This window comes from Leopardus geoffroyi, chromosome A3, assembly GCF_018350155.1.
Source record: "Leopardus geoffroyi isolate Oge1 chromosome A3, O.geoffroyi_Oge1_pat1.0, whole genome shotgun sequence".
NCBI lineage: Eukaryota > Metazoa > Chordata > Mammalia > Carnivora > Felidae > Leopardus > Leopardus geoffroyi.
The window spans coordinates 87,207,899-87,227,686 of NC_059336.1; the positions used below are offsets into that span (position 1 = coordinate 87,207,899).

Below are 19,788 nucleotides of genomic sequence, written 5' to 3' on the forward strand. Positions count from 1 at the left end.
CATCTGTTTGGAAGACTTGTGTACATAGGCAGGGCTTACTGATTGGCATTCTCCACTGTAAAGGGATTGGTGGCCAGTTGGCTTTTTGGTAGGGACCTTCAAATGTCAGCATCTGTCTTTTCTTTCAAGAGTTGTTTATTTTTTCCATATAAAGATCCTCCAAATCCTGCATGGTATATATAACCATGGCTGTTGGTACTTTAGAACTGAAAAAGGATAAGCAGCTTTGAATCTCATTTACCCAGTATTAGTAAAATCGTATTTAATCCCTATTCCTAGCCTAGTAATCCTGAGTCAGATGTCTAAAACTTTTTCCTTTTTTAGTTGCATTACTATCAGAACAGCTTCAGCTGCCTCCAACGTTGGAGACCATAACATAAAATCCTATTCAACTGAGACACATTTATATACATTTTATTAAGGCTGTTAAATTAAAATGTGTTGTTTTGGAGATAAGTTCTTCCAGTTCTAAACCCAAAAGTAAAAATGCAGTGATTGGAAAAAATGGAATAACCCTTACAAAAAAGTGATTTTATTTTTAGAAATCATTGCTCTTCCATTCAAGAGTTTTTTTTTTTTTTTTTTTTTTTTTTAAGTAATTTCTATACCCAACATGGGGCTTGAACTCATGACCCTGAGATCAAGTGTCACATGTTCTACCGACTGAGCCAGCGAGGGTTTGCTTTTTAATTCCTACAAGCACACTTTACTTTTCCAATGTAACTGTAACCTAAAGAGCACTCCACAGCACATAGCGAACGTAACTTTCTTTGTATATGTAATCTAGTCCCTGTCAACTGCCTTCTCAAATGTCAACTGAACTCTAACACATACAAAAGGAAGACAAGCCAAGCACAGGGACAGAACAGGAGAATAAAACTGGAATGTGGAACTCATTTTCAACAGGGAGATAATATCAACAAGGAAAATGAGATCCTGGTTTCATAATGAGTTAAATCTATGTAATGCCAATTCTTTGTGGTATAAAATAGTAACCCAATGAAAACCATGGTTTCTGGAATAAGATTAAAAAAAAAAAAACACCTGAGTGAATATAACAATACCGCTAGACCAAAACAATCTTTCACACACAATAATCACTGCAAGAAGATCCCACAGGTTATAGAAAACATAAAGGAACTTTAATATCCAAACAGTCAGGGCAAAGAATACTGGATTAATGACCCATTAAATGTGTATCACTTCAGGTTCTTTACAGTACCAGATGTATTTTATAGTAATCTGAATGAATATTGCAGACAATGAAGCCATTTTTAAAACTTTAATTTCCTTACCTGATACTAATACCAGTATGATTTTTAGGCTAAAAAATCTTTAAATGATTTAACACTAGGAGTAAGATTTAAACCAAAGTTAGCAATGTTCTTGAAATGTCAATTTGTTCAGTAGTAACCTTTTGAGAAATACTTTCTTCTCAAAAAGTAGTCAATGTACACTTTAAGACTTGTGCAATAAGAAAATATACTGACTAGTAAAAAGTATTATTAAGATAGTCAAAATGAAAGAAAAATTATACTTTTGTTTAAATTACTTATGCCCAAATAATCTACCCTGCAGTCCACAGGTGTACAGGAAATAAAGTATTTTTGAGTAAGAAAAATAACGAGGGTCCTAAAATAGAAACATAAGCCAGAAGAATCTAAAAATAGTTTCCTGATAATTTATTTTATTTTTTTGAGTATTTCATTTAAGCTGCTTCTGGTTGCATGCCCTGATCTGTAAAATTTAACAAGGAAATAAAATTCCCAAGTATTTAAAAAATTTACTCATCTTCCATAAAGCAACTTTTAATGTATCAACACTTAAAAATACACAGTGACTTAATGAAACATCAGTACAACTGCATAGAATTGAGCTCCAGAGAATTATACACTTATGAGTTGTCTTTCCTGGGCTCTGGTTTACATGAGTATTGGCTTTAGAGACCACCTTAATTTGCTCCTACCTGGAAAAGACAGTTCAGGAAACCAAGATTTCACAGGCTTTTATCTGTTGCTAAATACTAGGAGCTCTCTGAAGGTCTTAAAAACAACAGAACCATCCAAATATGTATACTGGGGACTCTTCCCCTTTGTGAGTCAAGGAAGAATGAAGTTTGTGACTTTCACTGAAAACAAAACAAAATCTCCCACAACTCTTTGACGACACTCTGAAATGTACTAGAAATTTCAAAACTAGAATAATGCCATCAAAGATTAAACCTCTTAATGCTCGGAGCCACCCCAAAATAATAAAATTGGGAACTCCAGGAAAACAGGTACCAAAAGAATCAAAATAATGATTGCACTGAGGATTCTCCTCTTTGAAGGCTGTTTAAGGAGGTAGGATTTTAAGGTTTTTTTTTTGTTTGTTTATCTTTTGGCCTCTGAACATTTAAAAAACACTTTGCCCGGCTGGTCCTTCAGGCTAATTTTGAAGTTCAAAACGAACCCCAAGCCTGATATTCTACAGTTTCACAGCTATCATTTGTACAAATTAAGTTGATTCACTCTTTTTGAGTAAATATAACTAGAAAATGGCAAATTAATATCTTCCTTTACATACAACTTTGTGTCTCAAAATTCTTGAAAAACAAGAGCAGATGACTTTGTATTCAAAGACTACCAAAGTGTGTATTTGATATTCACATGCAAACAACTTAGAACCTTATAAATCTCCTGTCAACTCTGCAGGATGCCTTTAAGAAGGGAATGACCTACAAAGCTTGCTAATTGTGCAAAATATTAAACTGCTAAAACATTTTACAGAATGAAACAGTACATGTAAATGTAGAAGTTGACACATGGAATTAACACGGGCTCATAAGAACTTATCACATTTCAGAGATTTTCTTTAGTAGCAAGTTTTTGTTTTTATATTTCCTGGTACACAGCAAAGTATATCACAGAAGATAAAAATCCTTTTAAACAAATCCAAGAGGGAATTCTTGAGGCACCTTCTCATATAAAACACAAAATGAATGCAATTATCAATCCATCTGAGAAAAGTTTTCAAACTAAGTGAACATCATTTTTTTCCATTTAAGTATATTTTACAGAAATTTAATAAGGCAAGACAAATTTGTGAAAAATGTAGTTACAAAAATGATGTAAACTAATAATTTATATTTAAAAAACCCCAAGGGAAAACAGTGGAGATGGGAGAGTTCAAACAATGCCTTAAAAACAAAAAACAAAACAAAAGCCCTAAAACAGAATTGTGCACAAGCTGAAGATTACAAAGAACTTCTAGACTCTGCACAGTTTTGGTTCTTCATTTTTTTTTAACATCTTTATATTACATGTTTTAAATCATATCAGGAATGCAAACTAGAACTGCACACTACTTTAGTGGAAAAAAGTTCAACATTGTGCAATTTTCTGCCTCTTAATTTTAAAAAAGTGGCAGCAATCCCTGCATTTGTATTTGAAACAAGGATCTGAGAAACTTTATCAAAAAAGGTAATGAAGGCAAAAATTGGCAGACATCCAGCATCTTGTTTCTTTTTAAAACAATGTGGATGATAAGTAATTTCATGATTAAAAAAATGAATCTTTTAAATAAATACATTGTATCTGACATTTGCACTGACTGATTTGATAAATCTTTTAAGTAAACAACGGCTTTACTACACTCCCTGTAGCCTCAAGCCACTGGCTTTAGATTATGGAGTCCTTTTTTACTGGGTTTCATACCCTGCCACTCGATACCCTGCAGGCTGATTAGGCAACATGCTGCCATTCTGTCCTGGAGGTGGCTGCACTCCGTAATTGGGTCCCATCCATGGTGCCGAAGACTGTGTCTGACTGGTAGAAAACACGAAAGGAGCAAAGAGGGGAAATCCACTGATTAAAATAAAATGTAATGCCAAGAAGAAGTAACATATACAAAGAAAATACACTTTCCTTAAGCCCAAATATAAGAGTAATGGTTATGCCAGAGAAAGCAAACGCAAAAGCTATTTTTCCTAAAAACAAGCATCCTGGGGTGCTGGGTGGCTCAGTCAGCTAAGTGTCTGACTTTAGCTCAGGTTATGATTTCACGGTTTGTGAGTTCCAGCCCCGAAATGGGCTCTCTGCTATCAGCGCGGAGCCCACTTTGGATCCTCTGTCTTTCCCGGTCTCTCTGCCCCTCCCCTGCTCACTCCCAATCGCTCTCAAAATGAAATAAAGAAAAAAGCCAAAAAAACCAAGCATCGTCACAGGCTTAATTTATGCAGTTTAATTTTGTTAGTTTAATACAGCTACAAAAAAAAAAAAAAAAAAATACCCTTTACCTGTAAACACTTATCCCCTTTGAATTCAGAAAAAATTCATTTCTAATCTCAAAAAGGAAAACTGTCCACCTGGGTTGGACATACACTGAACAAACAACTACTCGAAAGAAACAATCATTTGGTACAATAAGGACTAGCATTTTTATTATTCCAAGAAGAAATTAAAACAATTATTAGCATATGTAAACTCAATTTTTTTCAACATTACAAACACAAGACTCTTTTTTTATTTTTACTTTTTAGAAGATTTTGTTTTTAAGTAATCTCTACACACAACATGGGTGTGAATTTACAACCCTGAGATCGAGTCACATGCTCTAATGGCTGAGCCAGCCAGGCACCCCAAAAATGTAAGATTATTTTAAAATAGAAACTAAGAACTATTTTAATTTTCAGTGTTTCAAAAATTTAAATAAAATTTAATAATTCAGGGTGTATAAAGAGGCATCCATATAACAATGTGTGCATAAATCCTTTTGCACAGAAAAATAAAGGCATAATGAATAAAACAACTAGCATCAAAATAACTGTATCCAAGAATGGCTAAATGATCTTTAGTCACATAAAAAGCTTAGTAAATATTAAGCTCTCATTTTCTCAAATATTAGTTGATTCATTATCAAGCATTACCAAAAATCTTATAACACTGGTTATACCTCAAGGCAGCACATTTCCAGACAAATTTTTAAAGAAATACACTTAAAACTATAAATTAAAAACCACTCTAAACTAAGTCCTTGCTTTAGACTGAGGACCACATTACTTACTAATTACTTAAAATCTCTTCCTAAGTTCTTGACTTTTTCAAAGGCTAATAATAAAGGAAAAGAGCAGGTATGCTTACTTAAATCCCTGTTGATTCCACGCCTGGCCATACATTCCATATGCAGGTACTTGCCAACCATTAGGCATATACTGGCCAATTTGTTGTGCATTTCCATACCACTGGCCCCACTGGCCATAAGCTTGTGGATATCCAATCTGATTCTGCTATTAAAATTTTAACAGGTAATTTAGTATTATTTGAAGTTGTACGTACACATACAGTCCTAATATACCACAAATATATAGCCATTATACACAGGGCCATCATTACAATTAAAATGAAAGGACGGGCACCTGGGTGACTCAATCGGTTAACCATCCAACATTGGTTCAGATCATGATCTTGTGAATCCGAGCCCCACATTGGGCTCTAAGGGGTTAGCCGCTTAAGATCTTGTCTCCCGCTCTCTGTCCCTCCCCCAACTCGAACGCACGTGCCCTCTCTCTCAAAAACATTTAAAAAAGAAAAAAAATAAAGGATAAAGAAAAGCTTATAAAATGAATGCTAAAAAAGAAAAAGAAGTGAAATTATAGTGCTGTAACTCTACATGATGCTCTGAATGGCACATTCTGTAAGGCAGCAGGTAAGGCCCTAGTAATAAATATTAAATACCCAGTATAATGTTTAAATGTTTTGTAAACTAGATAGGGAAGATTTAAAAATTACTTATTCCTATATTCAGTTTACCTAAGAAACGTACATAGTTTAGGATTTTCCTACTCTTGTCTTGGTGCTCCATTTACAGTTTCCTCACAGAAATTTTTATGGGATTACATTTGAAACCACAAAAGCTGCCTGGAAAAACAAAAGCAGCAAAAATCTAGAAGAAAATGCCAAAGCTCTAAATATGTTTATAGGTTTTGTTTCAACTGAGTCAAACATGCTTGTGAGTTCTCCAAATAGTATGTGAATAGATCTACCAAGTGTTAAGAAAAAATTGAATACCCTGCCAGGTAAACTACCACTCTAGAACTATAATACATGTAACAAGAGCCCTTACAGATAATCACTTTAGCTAGAAACAAGGACTATCAACAATTTCATTTTTTAAAAATTTTTTTGAGAGAGCAAGCGAGCGAGCATGTGAGAGCACGTACATGAGCTGGGGAGGGACAGAGAGAGAGGGAGAGAGAAAATCCCAAGTAGGCTCTGGAATGCAGCACAGAGCCTATCTTGGGGCTTGATCTCACGAACTGTGAGATCATGACCTGAGCCAAAATCAAGAGTAAGCCGCTTAACCGACTCGGCCCCAGGCATCCCTCCAACAATTTCATTTTAAAATAACCTATTGTTGGGGCGCCTGGGTGGCGCAGTCGGTTAAGTGTCCGACTTCAGCCAGGTCACGATCTCGCGGTCCGTGAGTTCGAGCCCCGCGTCGGGCTCTGGGCTGATGGCTCAGAGCCTGGAGCCTGTTTCCGATTCTGTGTCTCCCTCTCTCTCTGCCCCTCCCCCGTTCATGCTCTGTCTCTCTCTGTCCCAAAAATAAATAAACGTTGAAAAAAAAAAAAATTAAAAAAAAATTAAAAAAAAAAAAATAAATAAAAAAATAAAATAACCTATTGTTAGCCCAGCAATTACTGTGAAAAGTCAAGAACCCTCTCACCTGTTGCACAGGATTTATCATGTCAAGAGTTTCTTTGCCCCAATAGCATTTCACAACATGGCCTTCAATGGTAGTTCCATTAACAGAAACGATTGCATGTGCTGCACTTTCATGCGAATTGAACCTATTGGAAATAATACTAAGAATCACCAATATTAACTGTTTACTTATGAATAAAGTCTATTTTTAAAAATCAAACTGAGCTTGACATAAAACAGGTAGTTCATACAAAAGAATCAATACGATTGTTTATTTTCTTTGCTATATTTTTTTTCAAAAGTCTTATAGTTTTGGAGAAACTTCTTAATAGATAATGTTTTATTGGCCTTGTGGTAACAGGGAGGGAACCAATTAAAAAACAGTGGCAAACACTGCTAAATGCTAGAGAAATTTCTATTTCTCTAACCAAGGTAAATTTTTAAGAAAACTACTAAGTTAAATATTCAAACATTTTTTGGGAGAAAATTTTTTTTTCGAATAAACCACCCATACCGAACAAATGAATATCCTTTATCTGGAAAGACTCGAATTTCCATTATTTGTCCAAATGGTGAAAAAGTCTGACGCATTAGTTGTTCTATTAGACAAAAAACAAAAACAAACCACACTAAGTTATAGAAAATCCTATACAGATATTAAGCTTTTCAGTAAAAACATTAACCTCAAGATGCCACACAAGTAAACCTCCCATACCTGTCAGTCCAGAAGTGACACCTCCACAGTATACAGTACAGTTGCTTGGACTAGACTGATTTACAACTTCATCATACGACAGCTGTTTGGTGTTTGCTGGGGAGGGAAAAGTTTAGTATTTTAAACTCATGAAATGAAATGTTCAGAAAGAGAAAAGTAACATTGACTACACTACTGTAGTGGTAAATTTTACCCTGACCAAAATGCTTATAGAATACATACTACATTTGCTTGAGGATTAATCCCCCCGCCCAAAATTATCTAAAAAAAATTACTCAATATTCTCTCTTTAATAGGAGACTTGACATTAGAAATAATATCATTTATTATTTAAAATCACAAAAATGAAAACTAAGTACATTTTGGACAGTAGTCTTGATTTGCTTCTCATCTATTTCTGCAATAAGTCTCCAGGAACAGCTCTAACATTTAAAATCTAGCGTATTTTCCTCCAAAATTCCACATTTCCTTTTCTTCTCCAATACACCTACACTCATATGTACTCTTTGGAGCTGGAGGCTTTCGGGTTGCCCAGTTAGTTCTGATTTGTCTTCCACCAAGCCACTGGCCACCCATCTGCTGAATGGCATTTTCGGCATCCTGTTCCGCACATTAGAAATGACAAAGAAGCCACTATTAATTGATGTTGAGTGACTACAAGCAGTAGAGAAAATTCAGCTGTTTTCACAATGGTTTTCTGAATGAAAATGCTTTATTTATAAAATACACAATAGTTAACTAACTTGCATTTAAATAAGTAAATTTTAAAAATACACAATATATGATAGGTTTCTTAAAATGTAATGGTGCTTTTAAATTATCTTTCTTTTATTTGGATATCAGACTCTGGGAATGTTAATTCCCTAAAAAAGTTCAAAGCCCCTTATAAAGTTCATTTAATAACTCAGACTGTGGATGAAAATCTCACTTTACACAATCCAACAAGCTTGTTAATGACAGTATTTCATTTCTCATTCATCTAACAAGTAAACACTGAACATCTACCATGTTCTAGGTAGGCATCAGATTAAGTGCTAGGGATTCACTGGTTAATGAGACAGACATGGTCTCTGCTGCCTCAGAACAGACATTCTTTTGGGGCCACAAATTAAATTATCACAAATTGTGGTAAATGCCATGACAGAGGCAAAAGGATGGGATAGAGAATATGGGCTTTGGGATCTACTTTAGACAGCATGATTAGGGAAGGTCTCTCTGAAATATAACATTTACATTGAAATTGAGAGGAACAGGAGCTAGCCAAGTCAAAACCTCAGGGAAGAAAGCCCTGGTGGAGGGAAAAGCACTGCAAAGTATGTTATAGCAGGAAACAGTTTGGTATGTTTGGAATAAAAAGGCATGTTAAAGGCAACTAGTTTTAGTGGAATCTAGTGAGCAAAAACAGGTACCAGAGGAAAATATTAAAAGATTTTATTTATTTATTTATTTATTTTATTTATTTATTTATTTATTTTTCAACGTTTATTTATTTTTGGGACAGAGAGAGACAGAGCATGAACGGGGGAGGGGCAGAGAGAGAGGGAGACACAGAATCGGAAACAGGCTCCAGGCTCTGAGCCATCAGCCCAGAGCCTGACGCGGGGCTCGAACTCACGGACCGCGAGATAGTGACCTGGCTGAAGTCAGACGCTTAACCAACTGCGCCACCCAGGCGCCCCGAAAAATATTAAAAGATTTTAAGTAGGAGACTGTCATGATCTGATTCATGTTTTAAGAAGGCCGTTCTTAGCACTAGGAAGAGAATGGTTTACAGATGTGGGTAGTAATAGGAAAAAGACACTCTGAAACTAACTCAATACCTACAGCAAAAAAAAAAAAAAAGCTGGTGACTAGGATTAGTGCAGTAGCAGCGCATATATCTACAGGAAGACTCAACAGAATTGTGGTGATGCACAGTAAGTAAAAGGGGAGGAATCAAAGATAACCTATGTTCCTGCATGGGCAGTAGGGAGGACAGTGTTAGCTAGCATTTACTGAAATAAGAAACCTAGGAGGGAGGAGGAAAACAGTTTGAGGAAGAAACAAAGAGCTCCATTTAAGACACATTAAGTTTGATGGGGCACCAGGGTAGCTCAGTTAAGCATCCAACTTAGGCAGACTCAGGTCATGATCTCACAGGTTTGTGAATGGTGAGCCTGCATCAGGCTCCCTGCTGTCAGGGTGGAGGGAGCCAGCTTCTGATCCTCTGTCTCCTGTCTTTGCCCTTCCCCTGACGGTTTCTCTCTCTCAAAATAAACTTAAAAAAAAAAAAAAGAAAAAAAAAAGGACACATTATGTTTGAGATGTAGGACATCTAAATTAAAACTATTTGTTAGTAAGCATGGTGCACAAAAAAGTAAACTGCTGAACTGGAGATATGAAATTCAGAGTCATGAAGAAAGACCAGAAAGAAAAAAGAAGGCATCCTGGGACAGAGCCCTGAGAAACAACAAAATCTGAAAACTAGGTAAAGGAAAAATAACTAGCTAAGGTGATTAAGAAGTTCCCAGTGATGAAAGGAAGAAACTCACAAAAGTGTACTGTCACAGAGCCAAAGACATAGAAATCTAGCAGTAAACCTGAAAAGAGTACTGTTGGTACAGAATGAGAACAAAAGCCAGCTTACAGTGGACTGAAAAGTAAATGGGGTGCAATTCTTATCTGTTATGTCAAAAGTAGGCTTAATCTACCATGAAAGAAGAAACAGATTCAAGGCTAAAGGCTATTCTTGAGATACATGAAAAGGAAATGCATATTCTTAAAAAGAAACACACATTGTTTACCACACTTACCAGTTTGCAATTCATGAAATGCTTACTGTTGTGGGTTAAACTGTGTCCCTTTAATTGATATAAAGTCCTAACTACCATCTGCTCCCCCAACTGTGAAGGTGATCAAAATTGGAAATAGGGTCTTTGCAGACGAATTAGTTAAGTGAGATCATCCTGGATCAGGGTGGGTCCTAAATACAGTATGACTGATGTCCTTATAAGAAGAGGAGAAGAGTGCCTGAGTGGCTCAGTCGGTTAAACATCCAATTTCAGCTCAGGTTATGATCTAATGGCTCGTGAGCTCAAGCCCACATTGGACTCTGTACTGACAGCTCAGAGCCTGGGGCCTCCTTTGGATTCTGTGTCTCCCTCTCTCTCTCTCTGCCCCTCCCCCACTCCTGTTTTTTTCCCCCTGTCTCTGAAATAAACAAACATTAAAAAAAATTTAAAAACAGAAGAGGAGAAGACAGGGGCATCTGGGTGGTTCAGTTGGTTAAGCATCTGACTCTTGGTTTCAGCTCAGGTCAAGATCTCATGGTTTGTAGTTTGAGCCCCACATCAGACTCCATGCTGATAACAGGAGCCTGCTTGTGATTCTCTTTCTCAAAATAAATAAATAAACTAAAAAAAAAAAAAAAATGCTTAGTGTGCCTGGGTGGCTCAGTCAGTAAGCATCTGACTCTGGATTTTGGCTCAGGTCATGATCTCATGGGATTGAGTCCCGCTTGGGGATTCTCTCACTCTCTGCCTCTCGCTTGGATGCTCTCTCTCAAAATAAACTTAAAAGGGCCATGTGAAGACAAAGGCAGAGGCTGGACTTATGTATTTACAAGCCAAGGATACTAAGGATTGCTGGCAACTGTCAGAAACTAAGAAGAGAATGTTCTTCCACAGAGTCTTAAAAGGGAGCATAGCCATGACAACAGCATTGGTTTTGGACTTCTACCTCCAAAACTTTTGAGAAAGTAAATTTTGGTTGCTTTAAGTCATTCAGCTTATGGTACTTTGATACAGCAGCCCTAGAAAACAAACAAAACTACTCATAAGAGAAGGAAGAAACTTTTTATGGCATGTGCATGTGTTTGTGTAGACAGTTGTGAATGGGAGATGAAGTGAAAGCAGTATGGAAACAAATCTTTTGAGAAGTTTGATTCTAAATTACGGCAGAGAAATGGAGACACAGCAGGAAAGGGATATGGAATCAAGGTTTGTTTTTTTTTTTCCCCAAGTAGGCTCCACACCCAACATGGAGTTCGAACTCATGACCCCGAGATCAAGAGACCCACGTTCTACCGACTGAACCAGCCAGGTGCCCCAAGTGTGGTTTTGATTAATATATACTAGAACATGTTTTCTGGTCGATGGGAATGATCTAACAAAGGGAAAGACTGATGACAAAGGACAAGAGTATAGCGAAGAACATATTATACAATTCTGTTTACAGAAAACGTTCGAAACAGAGAAATCTATATACATAGAAAGTAGATTAATAGTTGCTCAGGGCTCGGGCACCTGGGTAGCTCAGTCAGTTAAGCATCTGACTCTGGATTTTGGCTTGGTCATGATCTCATGGTCCATGAGTTGGGAGTCTTGTGTTGGACTCTGCTGGCAGTGAAGAGCCTGCTTGGGATCTCTCCCTCTCTCTCTGCCCCTCCCCTGCTAGCGCTCTCAAAATAAACAAACTTAAAAAAAAAAATGTTGTTCAGGGCTGAGGAAGTGAGAGCATAGAGGGAAAAGGACAGTGACGGTTTCTTTTTGGGGTACTGAAAATATTCTAAAATTGTGATAGTTGCATAATTTTGTGAATATTCTAAAAACCACTGAATTATACACATTAAACAAGTAGATTTTATGGTATGTGACTTGTATCTCAATAAAGCTATAGTAGGAAAACAAAAGAATAAGCATAGGAACAAGGTCCCTGAAAAGGCAAGAGAGGCAGGATCCCAACTGTGAGGGATTTGGCTTTTTACAGGAAGGACATGTCTTCTACTGTAATAGAGGAAAAGGAAGGTGGATGAATTCTTTTTTTTTTTTAAATTTTTTTTTTTTTTTTCAACGTTTATTTATTTTTGGGACAGAGAGAGACAGAGCATGAACGGGGGAGGGGCAGAGAGAGAGGGAGACACAGAATCGGAAACAGGCTCCAGGCTCTGAGCCATCAGCCCAGAGCCCGACGCGGGGCTCAAACTCACGGACCGCGAGATCGTGACCTGGCTGAAGTCGGACGCTCAACCGACTGCGCCACCCAGGCGCCCCAAGAAGGTGGATGAATTCTATGTAGGTTTGGTGGTTGAAAGCTGAGGGAATTCCTGTATGATAGTTTCTATTTTTTCAGTGAAACATAAAGTTGTCAGCTTGGGTGATGATGGAGAAGGGGAAGGAATATTTGAGGAGACAGGAAGAGACAGCAAACAATGGGAAGTCAAACTAAAGAACAGGTTTACAAAGATAGTACCATGCACTCACTTAAAATGTGTTAAGTGTTAAATTAGAAGTAAAACCAGTGGACTCAATTTTTCTTTAGCAGTATTTAGTTACTTCGGAGTAGGCAGAAAAGCTACATTCCATCAGTATTGGCAATTGTCCCTAAAACGTCCAACATAAGGAGAGGCAAAGGAGTTGGGGGTAACTGCAATTAGGGCTGTGGCACTTCACAACACCAGAGCACTGCCAATCACATAACACAAATTTTACAGAAGCTGAAATACTAACTTAGGAAATTAAATTATTTCCTCAAAATTAACATACCATAGGAATGGCTATTAGGATACAAATCCATCTCTGGCTGACTCCAGAGGCCATATATAGATATTCTGACTCTCTTTTATTTTATTTTTTTTTAATTTTTTTTTTTTTTTCAACGTTTATTTATTTTTGGGACAGAGAGAGACAGAACATGAATGGGGGAGGGGCAGAGAGAGAGGGAGACACAGAATCGGAAACAGGATCCAGGCTCTGAGCCATCAGCCCAGAGCCTGACGCGGGGCTCGAACTCACGGGCCGCGAGATCGTGACCTGGCTGAAGTCGGACGCTTAACCGACTGCGCCACCCAGGCGCCCCTGACTCTCTTTTATTTTAAATGATTAGTGATTTTTACATAGTAGGGGTTTATATGCCATAATCTCAAATGGAAAAATTAGTTCCTAGTCCACCAAAGCCCTCAACCTATTTCCCCAAAATAGCACAAAATATTAAAATCCTATGTATCAATCCTCCAAGGAACTCATACTAATTGTGGCTATCAACCCATGGTATCAAGTATTTTTCTACCTTTCCTAAATATGATGCTATGATTAACAGTAAAGCTTTTGAGGGGGCACCTGGGTGGCTCAGTTGGTTAAGCATCCGACTTCAGCCCAGGTCACGATCTCGCAGTTCATGAGTTCGAGCCCCACGTTGGGCTCTGTACAGACAGCTCAGAGCCTGGAGCCTGCTTCGGATTCTGTGTCTCCCTCTCTCTGCTCCTCCCCCGCTCAAGCTCTGTTCCTGTCTCTCAAAAATAAATAAACGTTAACAAAAAAAATTCAACAACAAAAACAGTAAAGCTTTCGAAACCAACAACACTCTTGGTTGTTATTTTCTCATCTTACATAAAAAACTTCTTAAATTTGGTAGGTAACATATGCATATGGCAGAACTTTTATCTTTTTACCTCTCAATATGCTTTACCATTTTCTTTCTTTTTATTTTTTTTATTTTTTTAACGTTTATTTATTTTTGAGAGAGAGCGAGACAGAGCATGAACGGGGGAGGGGCAGAGAGAGAGGGAGACACAGAATCAGAAGCAGGCTCCAGGCTCTGAGCCATCAGCCCAGAGCCCGATGCGGGGCTTGAACTCACGGACTGCGAGATCGTGACCTGAGCTGAAGTCGGACGCTTAACCGACTGAGCCACCCAGGCGCCCCTGCTTTACCATTTTCAAGTTATCTTCTAATACATGGGTTTTCCCTGACCTCTCAGGCTTACTCACTTTCTTCACAAGTTTACCTACTTTCTTAGAAGACATTTTCACTTCATAAAAGGAAGATGACAGCTACACTGCATAACACATTTGAACATATCCCAAAATATGATGTTACCATGCATAGCTGAGATACAATTGCAGTACATTCTACATTCTCTTATCCAAACTTGCAAGCCATGTAAACATTGTTAAGGCAGATTTCTGATTTAGAAAATAAATTCTGGGCAAAATGGTTGCAAGCTGTTATAGAAAATATCTGGATAGTAAGAATTCATTGTGAGGAATAACCAGACATTAGTTCCACTGTAAGCAGACAGAGTAACTAGAAAGTTTGACAATATTTGGCATAACTGCAAACAGATGTATTTTTTAAAACCCAGAAGAAACTGGCACAGTAACATGGTCATAAACCTGACCGGAAGCCATTAAGAAATGATATAGTATCTATTTCATATAACTCCTTTATTAAAGAAAAATATTTCTAAAATACATTGCATACTATCAAAAACTTTTATTTTTTTAATGTTTATTTATTTTTGAGAGAGAAAGAGACAAAGTGCAAGCAGGGGAGGGGAAGTGAGAGAGGAAGACAGAATCCGAAGCAGGCTCCAGGCTCTGAGCTGTCAACACAGAGCCCAACGCGGGGCTCGAATCCACGAACCGTGAGATCAAGACCTGAGCTGAAGGTGAACGTTTAACAGACTGAGCCACTCACGCCTCCCTATCAAAAACTCTTAATGGTTCATTTTCTTCAAACTTTTTCTAAGTAAACTCTATGCCCAACATTGGGCTCGAACTCACTTAATCTTGCATGAGATTAAGAGTCACATTGCTCCAGACTGAGCCAGCCAGGAGCCCCTGCTTACTCATTTTCTAAGACATTCTTTTTTTTTTTTTTTTTTTTTCTTTTTAACTCCCTAAGGCGTTCTTATACAGAAAGTAGTGTTTCTGTTATTTCTCTTTGGAATGACAGTTGTAACATAAAAGCAACACACTAAGATCTAAAATTAATGAAATCTTAGCATATATTCCAGTGCATATATATTCTCCCACGATTCACCCCTGTATTTCTGAAGTGTGATATCTCTGGCATTTAACTATTTTGAATCTTGAGTTATTACACTAAAATAGGTAAATCATTTATTTGAATTTATAATCTATTTACAAGGTTCAATATTCAAACAGTATAATGTGAGAAGCTTCCCACTCTGCCCTCCACTTGCCTTACTTCCTACCTCCAAATAGGAAACTCTGCAGCAAGTTTTTTGTTTATCCCTGCTAGAACAGATACCCAACAAATGCATGTTTTGTTTTGTTTTTTTAACACAAATGAGACTTTTCATCTAATTTACCAGGGAAATCTTTCCATAATTAGTAATTATAGAGCTTCTTTATATTGTTCTGTAATTACTGGTTACGGAAAGATTTCCATGGTGTGTGTGTGTGTGTGTGTATTATTTTTAAAAACAACAGCACATGATTACATTGTATGTAGGATATGTCAAAGATTTCTTCCAGCTGTCACACTAAAGGGTTTCCCTTTACCCTACCCTTGCCTCTCATTTGACAAACTGCACTATCCTTCCTTTTCCACAAAACCTGAAAATTTCAAGTGCATGCAAATTGGTGCTCAGTAAATGATTGTTAAATGAAAGAAATGAGAAGACATTTTCAAGTACATTAATATATAATTTTTTAAAAGTTCCCACCAACTGGAGCATTTTATTTATTTATTTATTTATTTTTTTAGTAATCTCTGTACTCAATGTGGGGCTCGAACTCACGACCCTGAGATCAAAAGTCATATGCTTTTCTGACTGAGCCAGCCAGGTGCCCTAATGAGTTACTTTTTTTTAGATAAAATTGTATGTATTTGCAGATAATAGAATTTTATATTTTAGAAATTCATAAAAAAAACAAAAAAAACCCCACAAGAACCAATGGAAAATTACAACTAAGAGAAATCAGTAAAATAAGATATATAAAATCAATTTATAATAATCAAAAGCTATACATATTCATATATATGAAGCAAACACAGAAAACGTTATTAGTTACTTTTAAATTATCATGAGAATACAAAACAGGGAGATAATGAATTAACTAAGTAAATGAGATTTTCAATATCTACCTTTGGCTGATAATTTAAACATCTCTACTTCCTACATTCTGAAAACATTTTATCAGTACTTGGCATACATCAGGTGCTAAATAAATGCTGAATAAATGACCAAACAGGAAAAAAAAGATACCCTCTTGTGAAGGCATTAATTATCAGTGAAATGAGCAAATGGCAGATGAAATAAAATCATTAAAACAAAATGAGTACTTTTATTCTTTACTCTTAAAGGACCGCACATGCACTTTTTAATTGAGCTCACCCATTTGTTGAAAAAGGAGACAAAGCCATATCCTTTAGACTTCCCTGTTGCCATGTCTTTTACCACTCTGGCATCTCTGAAATCAGAAATAATCAGAAGTTTAGGTTTACACACTCTCCTCTGTGTATCAAGTGAGAATGTCATACACAACTCATTTTTATGTTTCATCTTCATTAAAAAGAACCTTTAATGCATATTCACCTTTTTATTCTATAACATTTATCATGTATTAGCAAATAAGGCTTTATAAACATGCAAATCAATAACTACTTAAACATATATGTATATACTGTACAAAAACTGCCTCCCACTTCAAAAAGTTTTTAAACTTTCAAATCTTAAGCATGGTAAAAGCAGCTATTCGTATGAAATTGCTTAACCATTTATAGGGTTCACAGGCACATTAGATGAATGGCTTTCTTTAACCATGCAATTTATAATTTTCTATTTGATACCACATACTACCTAATCATTAAAAAATTTAAATATAAAACTGGAAACTGAAAGAATGAAAAGCTGTATATTTCCTAAATTAATTAAATTACTTCATTTTCTCAGATCAATTGACACCCCCCTTTTGGACTATGGGTAAATTTTGAGAACTTGATGTTTTCAGAAATGCTAAATCATTGAAGAAAAACAGTAGACACACACTTTAGTTTTAAACTATATAAGAAAAGATTTTATACTGAATTTTAAAATAGCAATCATATAAGATTGATTGGAAACTACAAGATATAAAAGCAAAATTTTAAAAAGTCAGAAAGTAAAAAAGCACGCCAACATTTATCCACTGTGAACCGTAGCTTGTAGTTAGCCAGGGCAATTCTGTCCATTCTTCAGAGATACTCTGCAAAATAACCAGAGCCCTATTATTTGAGATTGAGTAAAAAAACCCAGCCATGATAGCTAAAACTCCATACCTCAAAAAATTGGACTCAAATTGTGCTTCACAGGCAATCTGCTTTTAAGTTAGCCAGGTATGTCACAATGCTTGTTCTCTCAGGACACATGAACAAAACAGGCACTTTCACAACAAAAACCCAAGTCAGAAAGCCATGCAATATAATTTTATATTAAAGTATACATAAGCACATTTCGATCAATTTAGAAGTGATTTATTAAGTGTTTAGAGTCAAGATGACAAAGAGGTGGTGGTGAAAGGGAAAACTAATGCAAGTCACTTCTCAATATGAAAAAATACTTATATTAAATTATCGGTATGGTACACATGCATTTAATTTGGTAGCTGATTCACTTCTATAGCAAAATTTGTTAAACTACTCTAAACTCAAGGAATATAAACTGTATAAATTAGGGCACAAAAGTACTACATCTTTTATACTACATATTCTAATAGGCCACCACTTACTGCACACCATCTATAAACTGAGCACTGTTGTAGGATTTCTACAGAGAATACCTATCACGACGAGAACCTTTCAATATATATTTATCTCCTTTAACAGAAAAAGGAAATGATGCTACCAACTGAGAATGGTTCTTTTAAATTTAGGAACGCTAACTCCTTGGGTAGCCTAAAACTTAAACATTATATGTTACCTCAAATTAAAATTATCATCTATAAGTTATAAAGAAAGGACTTACCAAAAAAAAAAAAAAAAAAAAAATATATATATATATATATATATATACGCACACACACAAACACACACACACACGTCAATAATTATGGTTAATCATAAGAAAATCTAGACTATAATTATTATACCAACATATTTAACAAAAAGAAATTACTGATACATGATTAAAGTCATGAAATTATTAAAATTTGAATGTCATTTAACTGAAAATCACTGATTGTTAAACAATCTTTATCTAATCCCAAACTAAAATCCCCATGTTTTCACAGAAGCTACTTCAACCAAAATCAAAGCATTTAATAAAATAGCTGTTTGAATCTGTTAAAATGTTAGAAAATTTTTTTCTTCTTAAAGTTAAGTTTCAGGATATGTTAGCCTTGAAATATATTTAAGTCTTACTTATTTCTGAAAGGATTCTCTAAGGAAGAAGCAGCAAAGATCTAGATCAGGGTTCTTTAATCCTTCTTTAATCCTTTTATGGTCCTGTGACTACTCTGAAAATAGGATAAAACTTACAAAGATACTCCATACCAAAATGAAAACAAACACAAAATTTTGTATACAGAGATTTATAGAGCTTTTGAGAGGCCACAGGTTAAGACCTTCCAGTCTAGATATTTGAAAGCAAGCTAACCATCATGAAAACCCTAAGACAGATTAAAAGGAACAATCAGTAAATTAGAACTTTACTTATTTTCCTAATCAGTTCTCACAAAGAAAAATGTTGCCTAACAGAAGAGTCCATTTATAAACCCTAATCTTCCGGCCATTCCACGTTCACTGTTCATTTTCATCCTACCAATGAACTACAACTCTTCAAATGAAAACTCTCCAAATGTACCACCAATACTATTGGCATTTATTTTCCAGTCTCCTCATCTTTTCATCTCTGCTGTTGGTCTGTTTCTCAAACTAAACCAAAGCTAACATGCCCTTTTTACTACTCTTTCTAGCTAGAAAAATAATAAAGCAACGAGAAATCCCAAAAATCTGTTTTCTAAATTCAACAAGTACCTATAAGTAAATACTGTAATCAACTTATTCTTACTGTATTATGGCATGCTTTTCAAAATACTGAAGTTCTCTATGATGAACACTACCTTCAGTGAGCTATTTACAAAGGGCCTAAACTGTATGATTAATAACAAATGCAAGCAAGACAGTGCTACACAAAATACATAAAGGCATTATTATTAACACTAACAACAACCACAAAAGAGTAGATACCTGGGGATTAACATTTAACAACTGCTTTTTAGGGTCAATTGTTAAGGTTTCTTTTTGTTAAAATATATTGACACAAAATGCATGGTATCATAGAAGTGCCCCAACGGTCCAAATACCTTAGTCACAGCACAAGGTTACTAAAGATTATGACCAAGTTAGCAAGACACTTATATAAAAGAAACAATGTGGACAATAGCAAATTTGTCTCTTAAGAGCTCATGCTAACTGAAAAAGGATTTTAAAATAATTGAAGACCGAAGATTTATTTATCAATGGGAAAACAGTCTTGGGCTATAAACTGCTTAAATAGTCTCTAAACGAAATGTATTATATTCAAATGTTAAAAAATTAATGTCCAAAATTCATAACAGATTTTCAAATTACTTCTACATAAGACTGTTTCTAATTAAAATCAGTTTAAGTTTATCTTCTGTTACTT

General features: G+C 35.9%; 1 protein-coding gene across 19 annotated transcripts in view; it reads right to left on the reverse strand.

Moving 5' to 3' along the window:
- Positions 1–1,120: 1,120 nt before the first annotated feature.
- The window catches only part of TIA1 (TIA1 cytotoxic granule associated RNA binding protein), a 33,739-nt gene continuing 15,071 nt past the window's right edge, over positions 1,121–19,788 (reverse strand). For 7 of the 19 annotated variants that reach the window (XM_045446368.1, XM_045446366.1, XM_045446371.1 and 4 more), the window contains 7 exons: positions 16,519–16,594; positions 7,890–7,998; positions 7,399–7,494; positions 7,198–7,282; positions 6,706–6,829; positions 5,121–5,266; positions 1,121–3,806 (listed from right to left, as the gene is read on the reverse strand). In XM_045446368.1, coding sequence (XP_045302324.1) covers positions 3,680–3,806; positions 5,121–5,266; positions 6,706–6,829; positions 7,198–7,282; positions 7,399–7,494; positions 7,890–7,998; positions 16,519–16,594 — 763 coding nt within the window. In that variant the 3' untranslated portion in view covers positions 1,121–3,679. Of the gene's footprint in view, positions 3,807–5,120; positions 5,267–6,362; positions 6,388–6,658; positions 6,830–7,197; positions 7,283–7,398; positions 7,495–7,757; positions 7,999–16,512; positions 16,595–17,302; positions 19,773–19,788 lie in introns of those variants that run through there. The other 12 variants (XM_045446370.1, XM_045446367.1, XM_045446373.1 and 9 more) reach the window with 10 other exon arrangements.